This window comes from Carlito syrichta, unplaced genomic scaffold (assembly GCF_000164805.1).
Source record: "Carlito syrichta isolate Samal-C Ts95f unplaced genomic scaffold, Tarsius_syrichta-2.0.1 Scaffold141378, whole genome shotgun sequence".
Taxonomy (NCBI): Eukaryota; Metazoa; Chordata; class Mammalia; order Primates; family Tarsiidae; genus Carlito; species Carlito syrichta.
Window position 1 is genome coordinate 31,682 of NW_007085474.1, and position 16,234 is coordinate 47,915.

At 36.2% G+C, this 16,234-nt stretch overlaps 1 protein-coding gene across 1 annotated transcript in view; it reads right to left on the bottom strand.

The window, feature by feature from the left end:
* Window positions 1-8,231: 8,231 nt before the first annotated feature.
* The window catches only part of LOC103251364 (androgen-induced gene 1 protein-like), a 49,681-nt gene continuing 41,678 nt past the window's right edge, over window positions 8,232-16,234 (bottom strand). The window contains exons 3-4 of the mRNA XM_008049939.1: window positions 14,667-14,830; window positions 8,232-8,618 (exon numbers count right to left, since the gene is read on the bottom strand). Of these exons, the coding sequence (XP_008048130.1) occupies window positions 8,581-8,618; window positions 14,667-14,830 (202 nt within the window). The 3' untranslated portion in view covers window positions 8,232-8,580. The remainder of the gene's footprint in view (window positions 8,619-14,666; window positions 14,831-16,234) is intronic.

Here is a 16,234-nt window from a genome sequence, read left to right on the forward strand (position 1 = left end):
TATGGAAAAACAGATGACACCAGATAGCCAAAGCAATCCCAAACCAAAAGAACAAGCCTGGAAGAATCACACTACCTGAAGTCCAATTATATCCCAAAGTTATAGTAACCCAAAGCAGCATGGTATTGGTATAAAAATAGACACATAGACTATTGGAACATAATATGGAACCAAGAAATGAATCTACATATATACAGCCAATTGATTTTTTACAAAGGCACCAAGAACACTCAGTGGGGAAAGGGCATTTTCTTCAATGAAGAGTGCTAATAAAACTGGATGTCCATATGCAGAAGAATGAAACTGGACTTCTATCTCTTACCATATACAAAAATAAACTCAAAATAAAAATTTAAAGGTAAGATGCAAAACTATAAAACTAGTAGGAAAAAAAATATGAGAAATGCTTCAGAATATTTATCTAGGCAAGTATTTTATGGTTAAGACTTCAAAAGCAATAGGCAAGTGGGACTATATTAAACTGAAAATTCTGAGCAGCAAAGGAGAAAACAGAGTGAAGTGTCTACCCGAAGAGTGGGAGAAAATATTTGCAAACTATCCAGAAATGTTCCAGTAGCTTGAATACACAAGAAACTCAAACAACTCAGTAGCTAAAAAGAAATAATTCAACTTAAAAGCGGGCAAAGTAACTAAATAGATGTTTCTCAAAAGATGACATATAAATGGACAAATACACTTTTAAAAATGCTCAACATTACTAGTCATTAGGAAAATGTAAATCAAAACCACAATGAGCTATCATCTCACCCAGTTAGAATGGCTGTTATCAAAATGACATAAAATAAATGCAGGTGAGGATATGAAGAAAAGGGAACTCTTATAAGCTGTTGGTGGGAATGTAAATTAGTAAAACAATTATGGAAAACAGTATATTGGTTTCTAGAAAACTAGAAAAGAGCTATCACATAATCCAGCAATCCACTATTGGGTATTTATCCGAAAGAAAAAGAAATCAATATATAGAAGGCATATCTGGACCTCAAACGATGGCATGCTTATTGCAGCACCATTTATAGTTGCTAAGATATGGAATCAACCTAAATGAGTGGATAAAGACAATGTGGTATATTTACACATTAGGATACTATTCAGCCTTCAAAAAATGAAATCCTGCCATTTGTGAAACATGGATGCACACGGAGGATATTATGTTAAGGGAAATATGTCAGGCCAGAAAGATAAATACTGTATGTTGTGACTCATGTGGGAGCTACAAAAAAATGTTGAGTTCCTGGAAGTGGAGGGTAGAATTGTGGGTATTAGAGGCTAGGAAGGGTTTGGGAAGGGGGAGATGGGGAGAGATGATTAACAGATACAAACTTATAGCTAGATGTGAATGCATTCTGGTGTTCTGTAGCACTGTAGCATCAGTATGGTTAACTATAATTTGTTGTATATTTTCAAAAGTGCATAAGAGAGGCTTTTGAATGTTCACAACACAAAGAAATGATAGATGTTTGAGGTCATGACTATGTTAATTCTCCTGATTTGATCATTATGCATTTTATACACAATCAAAATATTACATTGTGTTCCATAAATATGAACAATTATTACACGCCAAATAAAAAATAAAAGAAAAAACACTTCATTAAAAGTTAAAATAAACTCATTTGAAGCTAGATCTATCATACCCAAACATTTCAGAAAAATATGAACAATAATGGCATTGTGGATATCTTTGTCTCATTTCTGATATTAAATGGGAATGTCTGGTGTTTTAGATGACTAGTACTTATCATAATATGACATATTTTATTTTACTAATAGTATTAACAGAAATCAGTGTTAAATATTCTCAAATGTGTTAGAACAACTATGGAAAGTATCATAATTTTTTTCCTTTGTGCTCTATTGAGATACCATTCTTTAACACAAATCCTACTATTAAGCATTTTTTGAATAAACCTATTTGATCATGAAAAAGTAGTTAAATAGAGTTGGATTAAAGTTGCTAACATTTTAGTTAAAGCAAGTGAAATTTTTTTTCCTCCGTTGACTTTTTTGAGTGTTATGTTACCTTTGAAAAAAAATTTGTGAAGCATTTCATTATTCTATAGCCTTGGAATATTTAAAATAGCATTAGAATTGTTACTTGAAAGTTTTCAAAAACTTGCTCATAAAATACTTTTGGAAATAGTTAACTAAACATTTAAAAATGACTTCCATGAATATCAGTTTATTAAGATTTTTTAATTCTTGAGTTTATTTTCTCTAAAAATCATACATTTCATTGAGTTCCAAGAATCTCTTTCCACAGAGCTGTAGAACATATTTTTATAATTAAAAATTTTTCTTACATCTGTGTTTATATTGTCCAGTATTTGTGTTTCTCTCTTTTCAATGGACATGTCAGTAGTTTGCATATTTTATTGGTATTTGTACAGATGAGATATTGTATTTTATTAATCAATTTATCTATTTATGAATTCTGCTGTTTTCTGATTATTTAATTTTAGCTTTTATTTTTATTAGTTTTTTTCTCTATTTCTCTTATTTATGCTTTCCAATTCTGCTGAATATGCAGTTTATTTTCTTCATTAAATAACTGTATAAAAACAAAATCTAGGGCTATATACTTTTTTCTAGGTATAGCTTTGACTATATCCATTAAGTTTACTTGTGAGGTGTTTTGTTGATATTTTCTGAGTAGATTGCAATCCTTTTAAATTTTTGTTTTAAAGATACTTTTCTCAAAGAGTTGAGTTCAAAGTTAATTACTTTTTTAGAATAGGTAATATAATTAGTATGATTATAATGTATAATCAACAATCTTCCACCAAAGTTGTCTCCCATCAGTTCTGTTTCTCTCTCTACCACTTAAACAATCAGCCTTATACTTTATGTGTCCTTCTAAAGTTTTTCTGTATATACAAGCAAAAATCCATTCTTTTGTACACTTTCCCGTATTTTTTCATGAAAAGTAGTATGCTATACACACTATTCAACATATGCCCATTTAAAATTAAAGTAGTTTTTAAAAAATTATTCCATATCAGGGCACAGAAAGTGTCATAATTCCTCTTTCCCTTTGTACAACTCTATACTATACTATACTATTAAGTGGAGGCACCATAATTTTTAAAAGCAGTTTCTTTTTATTATTTCAATTGTTTCTATTTTTTCCTATTACAAATTTTGCTGCAATGAATAAACATAACATGTGGAAATATGCCTGTTAGCATACATTCTGAGTAATAGAATTATTAGGTCAAATTATTTTGTGAATTTGTAATTATAAAAAGTACAAATTTCTTTCTATTAGACTTGTGACTTTTAGTACTCCTACAAGCAATTATGAAAGTGTCTATAGTTTCAACTTCTCTTCAATAAAGTGTGTTGTCAAGCTCTAGGATTTTTGACAAATCTAATAGGTTAAAATGGTATTCAATGTGGCTTTAATTTAATTTGTATTTTTCTTATTATGATTGATGTATTCTTTTTATTTGTTTAAGAGATACTTTCTTTTTCACTGAATTATTAACTTTTTTCTATTAGTTTAAAAAAATGTCTGTATATATTAGAAAGATAAGTCCTTTGTAAAAACTTGTCAGGGTAAAAAATGCAAGTTATGGATCCAACTTTTTTTTTTTTATACACATGGCTTTCCAGTTGTCCTAACAATATTTATTGAATAATCCATCCTCCTCACTGATCTGAGATACACCTTTTGTTATGTTCCAAATTCCCACAGGTATTTATTTCTATTATTTATCTTTCTATTTTTTTCTCTCAGTTGATGCATTCATAGTCTGTTTCATACTACTTTATTAAATCAGGATTTTAAAATATACATTAATATTTGCTTGGGCTGGTTTTCTAGTTCTCATATTTTTTTGTTTATTCCGAGTTTTCCTAATAATCCTTGTTTGTAGTTTTAGCATTTTGACCTTTAGGATTAATTTGTCTAACTTCAAAAAGTAACAAACAAGTAAATGAATAAAAACAAAGAAAGGACCAGGCACGGTGGCTCACACTTGTAATCCCAGAACTTTGGAAGGCCAAGGTGGGAGGAACCTTTGAGCCCAGGAGTTTGAAACCTGGTCGCTACAAAACAAATCAAAAAGTAAGTAAGGCATGGTCATGCATGCCTACAGTCCCAGCTACTTGGGAGTCTGAGGTGAGAGGACCACATGAGCCCAGGAGTTTGAGGTTGCGGTTAGCTGTGATTGTGCCACTGCACTCCAGCCTGGGTGACAGAGTGAGATCCCAGTAAACATACACACACACACACAAACACACACACCGAGAATGACTGGTATTATTAAGATTATGTGAATTTTATAAATTAACTTTAGACTTGGCATCTAGGTTATAGTCTTGCTTTCTATGAACATGGTATATGTCTTCATTTCTTCAGACTTTCTTGTGTGTCATTTAATAGTTTCATATTTTTTTCACATTTTTTCATGAAGCTGTTGCTATTACAAATGGTACCTTTCTACCATTATATTCCATTACACCTTGGTATATATATACAAACTACTATTTGCATAGATTAACTGTATATCCTCTTGCCTTATTAAATTATTTTTATTTTAACATCAGTTTTCATGTATTGCTCTGGATGTGTGTGACAGATTGTAGTTTCCAAATCTAACCACCAGTATATCCTAATCCCATATACTATCTCTACAATGTAACTTTGATTCTTCTCCATCAAGACATGGGGTTCTATGTTCTTTTGCCTTGAATCTAGGCAGGCAGATGACTACAGCAGAAGGGACACTAGTGACTCCTGAAGCCATATTAAGTCATGTACTTTATACCTAGATCTGCAGGAATCTAGGCACCATACTGTGATAAAGCTAAACAACCACACGGAAACGCCACTTTAGCCACATTGGATGAAGCCAAGCCACCACATGGAAAGGCCACATGTAGTTGTTTCAGCCACAGCTTCAGCTGAGGTCTCAGTCCAGCCAGCAGCAATCACTAGACATATAAGTGAGTGAGCCTTCAGAGGATTTTGACAACCAGCCTTCAAGTCAGCTCACAGATAGCCAGTAGCACATTCTACGAAGTCCTGCCCAGGTTGCAGATTTATTAGCAAAATAAATATTGTCATTTTAAACCACGAAGTTTTGAAGTGGTTTGTTGGCAGTGATAGTTAAGTGGAACAGGTGTGTGTGTGTGTGTGTGTGTGTGTGTGTGTATGTATATGTATGTGTGTGTGTGTGTGTGTGTGTGTGTGTGTACTCAAATTCATGTCATCTGCAAATTGATAATTTTAGAGTTTTTATTTCAATTTTTATAACCCTAATTTTTCTCTGATTGTGGTCTAGAAATAAGAACAATATACACAATGTGACTGATGTTTCCTTCAAAATCTGATAAGACATACCAAACCAATGTACTTCTTTCATAGTAGTAATACATGCAAAATGAAACAATTTGATTTTACTTTAGAGGGCATGTATTGACATGTCTTACTCAGGTCCCTGGGGCCCTAGAAACTTCACAAAGGTGAATGGTCCCTAATTTTTTTGAAGGAGTCATTTATCTATTATACTCTGGCATGCATGAGTCTTACCAAAGTATTGAGGGCACTTACTGCATTTTCTAAGCAGTATGATACAATCAATCTAATAGAAACTTGATATTCCATGGAATTATTAGACAATCAAGGTCACTGTGGACTACATCATAATATAGAGCCAGAATTAAACTAGCCTTGAGATAATATAGTGAAGGCATACTGCTGTCCTTGCAAGGTAAAAGAAAATTGTAATAGCATTGTACCATATATACCAAGGACTGTATTGATTTACTCCAGCAAAAAGAAGATCTCTTTTGGAAGAGATGCTGTATGTGGAGTCATCACCTAAGTAAATTTACAACAATTCATTATCATTCTCCAAAATCCATCAATCTTTTGTGCACAGACTGCTAGGACTTCCATAACAAAATACCACAGATTGGTGGCTTAAACAACAGTATCTTCTCACAGTTCTGGAGGCTAGAAGTCCATGATCAAGATGCCAGCAGGTTTGACTCCTCTGAGGCCTTTCTCCTTAGCTTGTAGTTGGTCCCCTCACAATATCCTCACATGGTTTTTCCTCTATGGGTGTGCATTATTGGTATCTCTTTGTGTGTCCAAATTTCCCCTTCTCATAAAGGCACCAGTCAAATTGGAATAGGGCCCACCCTAATGGCTTCATTTTAACTTAATCATCTCTTTAAAGGCCCTATCTCCAAATACAGTCATATTCTGAAGGGCTGGGTGTTAGGGCTTCAATACATGAATTTTAGAAGACACAATTTAACAGTAACACAGGCCAAATAGGTAAGTTAAATGTAGTTGTGATGGCAACCAGTATCTGGATACTTCACATCTTTGATAGCGGCACTAATTGAAGCAATTACTCCAAGGTATGGTATTGCTTTGCTTTCCTGTTTTGATGGATTTCTATTTGACCTTTCCTACTTAATAATCCCAACTCCATAAGGGAGGGAATCAATATGGTAATGTTAGATGCATTCTGTATTTCCATCAACCATGCTTTCATTAGTAGGGCATATAAAGAGTGAGCATACTATGAGGTACTTGGGCCTGACTTGTACATTGTCTCATTTAAAAATTACAACTCTGCCGGGCTCAGTGGCTCAGCCTGTAATCCCGTGCCTTGGGAGGTTGAGGTAAGTGGATTGCCTGAGACCGTGGGTTCGAGACCTGCCTGGGCAACTTGGCAAGACCTCATCTCTACAATAAATCAAAAATTAGCCGGGTGTGGTAGCGCACGTCTGTAGTTCCAGCTACTCGGAAGGCTAAGGCGGAAGGATTGCCGGAGCTCAGCAGGTCGAGGCTGTGGTGGCCGAGAGTGGCCACTGCACTCCAGTCTGGGTGACAGAGTGAGACTCTAACTCAAAAAAAAAAAAAAAAAAAATTACTACTCTTGTTTCTCTTTGTTTACAATGTTCAGATGTACTTTTGCTTATCTTCTTTTTAATCTTCCATAAGTACTTCACTTTGTGTTTGTTTTGCAACATACAGCATAGAGCTGGGTTTTCTTTTGTGATCTAGTCTAAACATCTTTTTCTATCAGTACATGAATCAAATCATTTAATATTTATTGATATAACAGATATGTTTGGCTAAAGTTCTTTCATAGTATTTTATGGTATGTATTATGTTTTCTAGACTTTTCTCCTTCAGGCTTAAATTTTTGATAATTGAGTGTGTTAAAAATTAGATATATGTACTGTAAAGTATAAATGTATTTATTAGCTATCAGAGTAAATCTGCTTTGAATTATTTGTAGAAAAATTATCAGGAGCCCCCTACAAACATCTCCTCACTTCTCTTTGGGTGGGTACTGGGCCCTTGGCAGTAGTCAATGGGAATAATCAGCCTCACTTAGAAAGTTGTAGACAAAAAAAGGAGACAGTGAAAGATAATGTATGTATATATGCATGTAGGAGATAGTGAAAAACAATTTATGTATACATGCATGTATTAGTGTATGTGTGTTTGTATGTATGTGTGTGAGAGAAAGAAAGAGAAAAAGGGAGAGAGATTTCTAGCAATTCTTAAATTACATTCAAATTTCAAGGTAATTTAAAGTTAAAATTTTCCAAAAATTTAAAGCAATTTAATGTTTTTCATTTTAAAATTTAATTACAGTTAAATTTATATCACTTGTTGTCCATGCTAACATGGACAATCAATACCTATATTTGTGTTAAGTAATATTTTATAATTTATATAACAGTATATTTTCTACTTTAGAAATAATTATGGTCACAGACTTTGTAAATTAGCTTTTTAAAACAATTTTTCTTTTGGAGTTATCAAGATTCACATTTTTAAATTCAGAAAATTTTAAGAAAAAACCATGTTCAGGAAACCCATTTTCAGAAGGTAATAAAAACAAAATTAAAAGAAGGCACCAATGTTGTTAAGATTTTGAGAGGCACCATGCAGGCATCAGGTTTGGGGTTTGCTTTTTATTAAAGTTAGAGTTTGCATCTAGGTAAAATTTCACACGATTACATCAGTAGATCCAAATATACCCAAGGCTTTGACTAACTTGATATCATTATTACTAATAGAGCCCATTTGAGGCAACTATGACATTATTGCAATAGAAAACATCTATCCCCGTTCCTCTCAAACCCACACGATGGCCTGGGTTCATTATTCCAGCCATCTTCAGGATTAAATACATGAAAGTCTTGAAAGCCTTTGACTTTAACATAGTTCTCAATAAGAAGCACAATAGAATTGTATTTTTTCTTGATTAGATGGAGTTATAATTGTAAAAATAAAAATCCAATGACCAATTTTTGTTTTAAAACTAGAAAGGCAAAAAAGTATTATTATCAATAATGAATTTGGGAAGAATTCTTTAAAACAAGATGAAGGTGAGTTCTTTTGGAAACAACTGTATTCTATTTTTATACATATTTATATGTAAAAGGTGTCTTCCCACGGGGTAGGGAGGTGTGCTAATGCCCCTGCTTCTTTGAAGCTTTCTCTCCTGCACTGCCGATGCTGGGGAGGGGTGTAATGAGTATTCAGTGGCAGCTCAATCCGGCTCTTCTGTTTAGACTTGGATCTCATTCCAGTTTAGGCCTTTCTTTCTCTTCTTCCATACCTAGAAATATACAAAGTACTTTATTTGAGCATCAGATTAAACTAGGAGCAGGTTTGCTAATGCTTCTCACAAATCTCATCTCCCCTCACTTCTTCCATCCACCCTGTTGGCTAGCTACACCACTTTTTCCTCCTAGCTAAGAGGGAAAGCCACTGACAATTTTGTCCAGAAACATCCTCGGTGACCTCTCTCCCCACCCTTTCCCCAGAATCAGGGCACAGCATCTCTGGGACACACCCAGCTCATTTGGCCTCTGGGAGGCAGGGCCACAAGTTGATTCATGACTCGCTGAGTTTGCATGGAAACCCCAGCCAGACTGATTTTTAACCAGCTTCCAGCAACAGGAGATGTGCATCTAGAGTCCAAACAGATTTCATTTATTTTTACTTTAGTCCTGTTCCTCCCCAAAGCAAAAATTCTGAATTTTCAAAAGCCAAGAAGTTTTTTTTTTTAAAGCTCATAGAGATTATTAGCCACAAGAACTGTTTATTTTCGTACCCATGAATCTTAAACTCAAGTTCTCCGTCTATTCAACCCAATCCTGGTAGAACTATGTTTTTCTTCCGGAAGGACTTGTATATACTGGACCAGTAAGACCTTTGCTTGTTGTCTGTGGAGAATAGTCAATGATGTTTGATTTTCCTGAAGATGAAAATGTTTAAGTCATTCTCATGAATTACAGTTCAATCTGGTAAGTGCTCCTCACCTCTTTTTTCTTTTGCTTCTAGTGAAACGATTTTTTAATCATACCAAATTCTCAGTGACATTTTGTTTGTTTCCATGTTAACAAGGGAACAAAAGAAGTCAAAATACTATTTTGCAGATTTTATTAATAATCTTTCATAAACTGCAAGCTCTCTGAGAGCTCTCTCTTACCTATTTTGTTCCTGATTGTATCACCAGCACCTAACAGTGTCTGTCTCATAGTAGGAGCTCAGTTAGTCTTTGTTGAATAAATTAACAATGAACACAGAGAAGACCTTAGAAGGTTGGACTAGTGGGAAAGCAGGGACTCCAAATATAAAAAATAATAACATCTAACCTCTGATGGTCATAATGATAGGGTTTACATTAGGAAGGCCCCCTCACCCCAACTCCCAGCTCCTAGTATATGTTTTGTGGGGTCAGAGTAATGGGGATGATGAGTGGGGAACGTGCTCTGAACAGGTGTCCACAGATTGTCTTTTATGTTTGACTTTCATGGTGAAGGAACTGGCAGAGATCTGGAGCATTTTTTCCAAAGTCCTCAGAAATCATATTCAGGAACATTTCAAATTGAGGAGTAAGGATATCTGAAGAGAGGAGGAATACGGCTGAAGGCTAGAATATGCCTTCGTTGTTTGGCAACCAAAGGCAAAGTCGGAAAACACAGCACAGATTCCATCAAACAGTACACGTGACTTGAGCTCAGCTTCTGCCCCACGTTCCCTCTCCTGTGGAGATGATCTCAGGGGTTAATAGCAGTTTGCTTTTCTTTTTAAAGTCTGTTTCCTCCAAAGCATTCTCCAGATGGGTTGACTTGGCAGTAATGGTGGAATCTTCAAAAGCGGGGGCGGAGAGCAGGGGGTGTTCATTGACCTAGAGAGGAAAAATGGCTCCCCACCTACTTTAATTTGGCAGCTGTGAGGTAGAGAAAAAAAATTAGACAGCTGTAAACAATGTTTGGAAGACCCAGAGGTATAATTTTCACACAAAAAGCAGAAAGAAACCTGTCACAAAGCTGAGGCAGGATACACTTATGGGAACACAGGGGACAAGACTGATGAGCCCTGAGGAGGTCAGTCACATGCCCTTCCTGCAGGCTGGGGAAGGGGCTCAACCAGGAAGTAGTGCTCGGATATTGTGAGGCCTAGCTGGGCCCATGTGGAAAGTGATCTGGATGGGCAGTTAGAGGAGAAGAAAGGTGGAGGTTTCTGTGCAGATAGGCCTGACTCCAGCCTCTTCTCCTTCCTTTCCTCTTGCCTGCTTTCTTTGTCCTCACCCCAACTTTTGGTTTTTGGGCACTCTTATTTGGGTCATATAAAATTTGACTTTAATGACTGACCACTTCAGATACACTGTAACTGGGATAGAGTCTTAGCTTAAATATAGAAATACTTCTGCTGTGGTGGTTGAATTTGTGTCCCTCCTCACCCAAATTCATATGTTGAAGTCTCGACCCTCAGTATCTCAGAATGTGATGGAACACCAAGGGTGTGGCTAGACAACCATTTGCTAAGAAAATTAGGTATGTGACTCATGTATAAAATCAACCATCTCAACAGATGTCAGAAATAGAGAGGTGGTTATCCAGGAAAGACCTGTGGAATACCTTCTTTTCTGACTGCTTGGACCTCCAGTGAATTGTATAGGGGGCCAATATGGTTTTTGAGAATTTTATATCAGCAGAAACATTGCCAGCCTGGACTGAAAGGGACAGAGACAGGATGAAATGAAGGCCCAAGGACTCCAAAGATGGTTCAGGAGCTGCCTTCTCCTTGGTTGCAGAGGTAGGGCTGTTGTACAGGGCCAAGGGGGAGGAGCTGTTAGTATCATGTACCTACAAAGCAGGGCTATGCGTTCCCTCCCCAGTGAGCCCCGAGGACAGAGCATCCAGCCAAAGAGGATTACTTTCAAGCCTTAAACTCTTAGGGAATTTTCCATGTTGACTTTCAGACTTGCTTGGGAATGATGACCCCCTTTTCTTCCCTGCATTTTCTCCCATTTGGAATGGGAATGCATATTTGATGCTTGTCCCATCATTGTTGTTTTAGAAACAGATAACTTTTTATTTGGTTTCTCAGGGTCACACATAGCTAGAGAACAATTTTGCTTTAGGATGAATCATACCCTGTGTCTCATGGACACCCGATTTTTCTGATATTTAAGATGAAATTTTGAAACTTAAGAGTTGATGTTGGAAAGACTTTTGGAGCTGTTGAGAGAGAGTATTAATTCTGGTGGAGAGAAAAAGAGAAATGTTGTAAGCTCAATTGTGTTCCTCCAAAATTTGTATGTTGAAATCCTAACACCCCAGTATCTTAGAATGTGATCTCACCTGGATACAGGGTCTTTACAAAGTTAAAATGAGGTCATCGGGGTGGCCCTCATCAAATATGACTGCTGTCCTTTAAAAAGGGGAAATTTGGAGACAGTCTTACATACAGGGAGAACACCAGGTAAACGTGAAGATGGATAACGACAAGCCAAGGAGAACGGCCTGGAACAGATCCTTCCCTCACAGTTCTCAGAAGGAACAAATCCCACCAGCAAATAACTTGAGTTTGAACTTTCAGGCTCCAGAAATGTGAACCAATAAACTTCTACTGTTTAAGGCACCCAGTCAGTGGTATTTTGTTGTGACAGCCTAGAAAACTAAAACAATTTCCACAAAGTCATCTTGAGTGATTTTTTTAAAATAAAGAGCTATGCTTGACTATTAATTAGCCTATTTTAAGGGTTTTTAAAAAATTCATATTTCATATCAGATTGGCCTATTTTATTATTTAATAAGCTAGGTCTGTGGTTCTGAGCAAAGTTTCTGCACTCTCATGTGTCTGGGTTTCCAAAACATGACGATATTCTGATAGTTCACTAGAAATGACACGGGATTGAATATTAGTTAGAAGATGTTGGTTCTTCTGTCACCTACTCTGTTGGGTCACTTAAAATTTCTGGGCTGCAGTTGCTTTTAATGAAAGGAATGGGTTGGTTTAGAGAATTTCTAATCTTCACAGCTGTAAGATTCTGTAATGAGGTGATTTTTATCTTGAAGTTGTAGCTAACATAACATACCCAAGTAGATGGGGCTGAGCCATTAAAAACCATTTTGGAAAGAAGGAAGGTGGCCCAAATGCAGAATTCCTTTTTTCTTAGGGAACTGTGTAGTAATAGGTGTGGAGAAATCAGAATTGTACTGTATTCCGATGTACTCACTTCATTCTAATGTGCGCACACACAGTAGACATTGCTTTTAATCAGCAGTTTCCATCTCAACTACTACATAAACCAGGTAGCAAATGGGACTGAGTAAAGTAGCTAGGCGAGAACCAGGGAAAACTGAAGAGCCATTTAAGAGGGGTGACTGATACTCAATTCAAATCCATTGTTGCCAGTAGAGAAGAATGGGCTTGGTGTTTCCAGATCTTAAAATATTTGATAAGGCTCTTGAGCTGCTCTCATGCTTGAGCCTGCTCCTAATTCTCTGGAGTGTACTGCCTCTCCTGCTTAATAAATCTCTCTCTCTCTACTTTCAAATAAAAAAATTTGATAAACAGCTGAAATCTCCTTTTAGGTGAAATCTCCCAATTTAAAAATGTTGGCTCAAAACCAAAAATCCCACTCTGTAGGCCTAACAAAACTTCTTGATAGGTAAAATTTTGGGAAGGCCATCAGTTTGTGACCCCTCTTGTAAATGAGGAAGATGCCCATATGACACAAACATTTACTGCTGTGGAATTAACTAGATATAGATTAATCTCTATATCTGAAATGAGTTACAAAATGTTAGTCAACCTTGTCTCATATCACTTAAGAGAATGACACAATTGGATAAGTCATTCAGAAAAACTTAATTTGATTATTGATTTTTATCATCTCATCCAAAGTTGCTAAAAAACAGCATTCCGTTAATCTAGATTGGATTTTTATCTCTACTGGTTTTGAGGTCATCTTCTCATAGAAGTAGTAAAACTATGGCCAAGTGACTGTCAAATCCAGCAAATGAAGGGGAAGCAGGCATTCATAAATACTTCCTGAATAACAGCTATTAGACATATTAACTTTAATTTAAATGTTTCCCCAATAAGCTGAGAAAAGTTTACATTTTGTTCTCAAAATATTTTTGTAAGTTAACTGAATACTTCTACAGAGAAAGATTTCTATTCCTATAGAACAGGTAAGAACATTACTAAAAGATTAATTTCTGGTCCCCCAAGCTGTGGCCTGAACTGAATACAAAAATTTGACTTTTTTTCCCCCCAAATAGAATACTTATTAAAATAAAAAGCTGCTAGGGTATCCTGATTCCTCTGGGCCACTTCACATTGGCTAATACCTTGATGCGTACACTCTTAGAAGATCCAAACACAAAATTCGGGTTCAGTAAATATGCACGATAACCAAACAATGACTGCTTTATTATTTGTCTGATTAGATTGAATTCCGAGCAGGGGGCTCAATGTCTGTGGTGCAGAATCCATTTACTGATGATGTCTAGAATGCTGTGACTGTGGCAGAAAGGGTGGCCAGAGCTCTCTAAAATCCCCAAACCATCTTGCCTTTGGATGCATTTTCATGCAGGACTTAAATTGCTACATGTCAGTTCTAGCACTTTTCCCACCATTTTGGAGTTAGCTGACATACACTTTGGACAGGTTTTGCACAGCTTTGATTAGTTATGTACCTTGCCCAGATGGAGGCTCTGCCGTATATGGGAACAAAAGAGAAACCAAATCGGAGGTTAAGAGAATTTTTGCAGTCATGAAGTGTTACCCTTTACCACTTTTCTGCTTGTACCTCTTTTCCACCTTCGAGCTTTCAACATGACAGTCACTGGTGTGTCATGGTGGCCTGAGCATTCTGCACTGCTTAGAGTTCTAGCATAATGGCAGTGAGACCTCTCTGAGGTGACTCCACCGACACAAATGATGATGTAGAAACTGGAGATGAGGGTGACTTTTAGTAAGACTGGTTACATTTAATAACTTATCTATTTGAGTTGGGGTCCCTTTAGCTAACTAAGGCAGCATCTTGGTAATCAGGGAAGGCTTCCTCAATTTTTTTTTTCCGTTAACACTACATTTTTCCCTATAAAATTTTATAGACGTGCCTCTTTTCACTTTAGATTTGGATGTTTTATTAGCTAATAAGACTAAGTGACTAGTAAACCTTTCAGGTAACTTCCAGCAGCTCTTAAATTAATACTGTAGTTATAAAAATGGAATTCTTCATAAGAGATCCTGTGTGAAGGATAAAAGAAGGAGCTGTAGTGGAATTTTCCCTCAGTCTCTGTGTACACTCTTGTCAGCAGTAATTCTCTTGTTTTATGCTTCCCCACACAATACTTACTTCTCTGTGTATCCCAGATATAGTTGTTCAGAACTTCTCCCAGCAGGTACAGAAAGTTCATTAAGATAGTTGTAGACCCAAAGAAGAGGATTCTGGCTCCTGGGCCAATGTGTTCCAGGAAAGGGTACACCCACATACCGGTGACATGATGCACCCAGCACACCCTGCAATTAAATTGGAAAGGAGACAAAGGACAGAAGTTACTCTCATGGCAGGTGTCAAAGCTACTATGTTGCAAATACATACTCCCCCACTCTATCCATTCTTCAGCACTTGCCAGTCTCAAGTTTGCTTCTGATACTCAGGAGCTACCAGAAACTTGATGGGTGGTTGTTTTCTTTTACTTTTCAGTTCCAAAGAATTTTAGATTCACAGAAGACGTGCACAGATAATACAGAGAATTCCCATATTTCTTTCACTCAGCTTCCTCTCATGTTAACATCTTGTATAATCCTGGGACAGTTGTTGAAATTAGGAAATTGACATTGGTACGACAGAACTTAACTACAGACTTAATTCAGAATTCTCCAGTGTTTCTGTGAATGTCCTTTCTGTTCCATAATGCCATCTAGGACCTCACATAGTATTTAGTTGTGTCTTCTACTTTAACAGTTTCTCAGTCTCTCCTTGTCTTGGATGACACTTGAAGAGTCCTGATCAAGTATTGAAACTGTTGGGTTTATTATTAACACCATAAACAATCTTTTAAATCTCCTCTTTGCACAGTGAAATAATATAGCATTAGGCAACCACATTATGATAAAACCTAAGAGAATATGTGCCAAATATCTTGACATATGGCCATCCAACTAGATACCAATATGCATTCCACATGCAGGCAGAAGCATCCCATAACCTAGTAAATACTAGCTTTCAATTTCTCTGATCTTTGGGTACCACATTTATTTTATTTTTCTTCTTTACATACTTAAAATCATTCTATTTGTGCTCTAGGAATATTTTTGGCTCAGTGGGAATAGCAATATCATGAATCATTGCAGCTTCAGTACTTGATCAAGACCCTTCGAGTGTCAAAAGCTTAGTTAGAATATTTGCTCCATTGGCTTGGTCCTGACATCAAGTTGCTAACAGCTGTCTTCCAAAATATTCTTGGGTTCATTACTTTTTCAAATATTGGCCTTTTTGAAGACTAAATAAAATACAATAATTTTATTGCATTGAGAATAAATATTTTCATACTTATGTGTTTTGAGGTCATTTCCTTAGCCATGGCTTTACTGTTTAAGCAATTTACCTACATACACTTCTTATGCAGGTACCTCATTTGAGGCAGAAGACCTGGAGATCTGTACCTTAGAACTTGTTTTATCCAGGAGGGTGATATCAACCCCAATTGCCACTTCCCTAGAGGTGAAAATTCATTTTGGGGGTGGTGGTAAAACAATTTTATTCTCTTTATGAAGAAAGCACAGACACATATACACACATATATGTATATATATAATACAGATAAAAATGTATGAATATATACACATATGTATACATATACTCACATATACAGCACATAAACTGATAAACATACAGCCCATAAACTGATAAACAGTGTA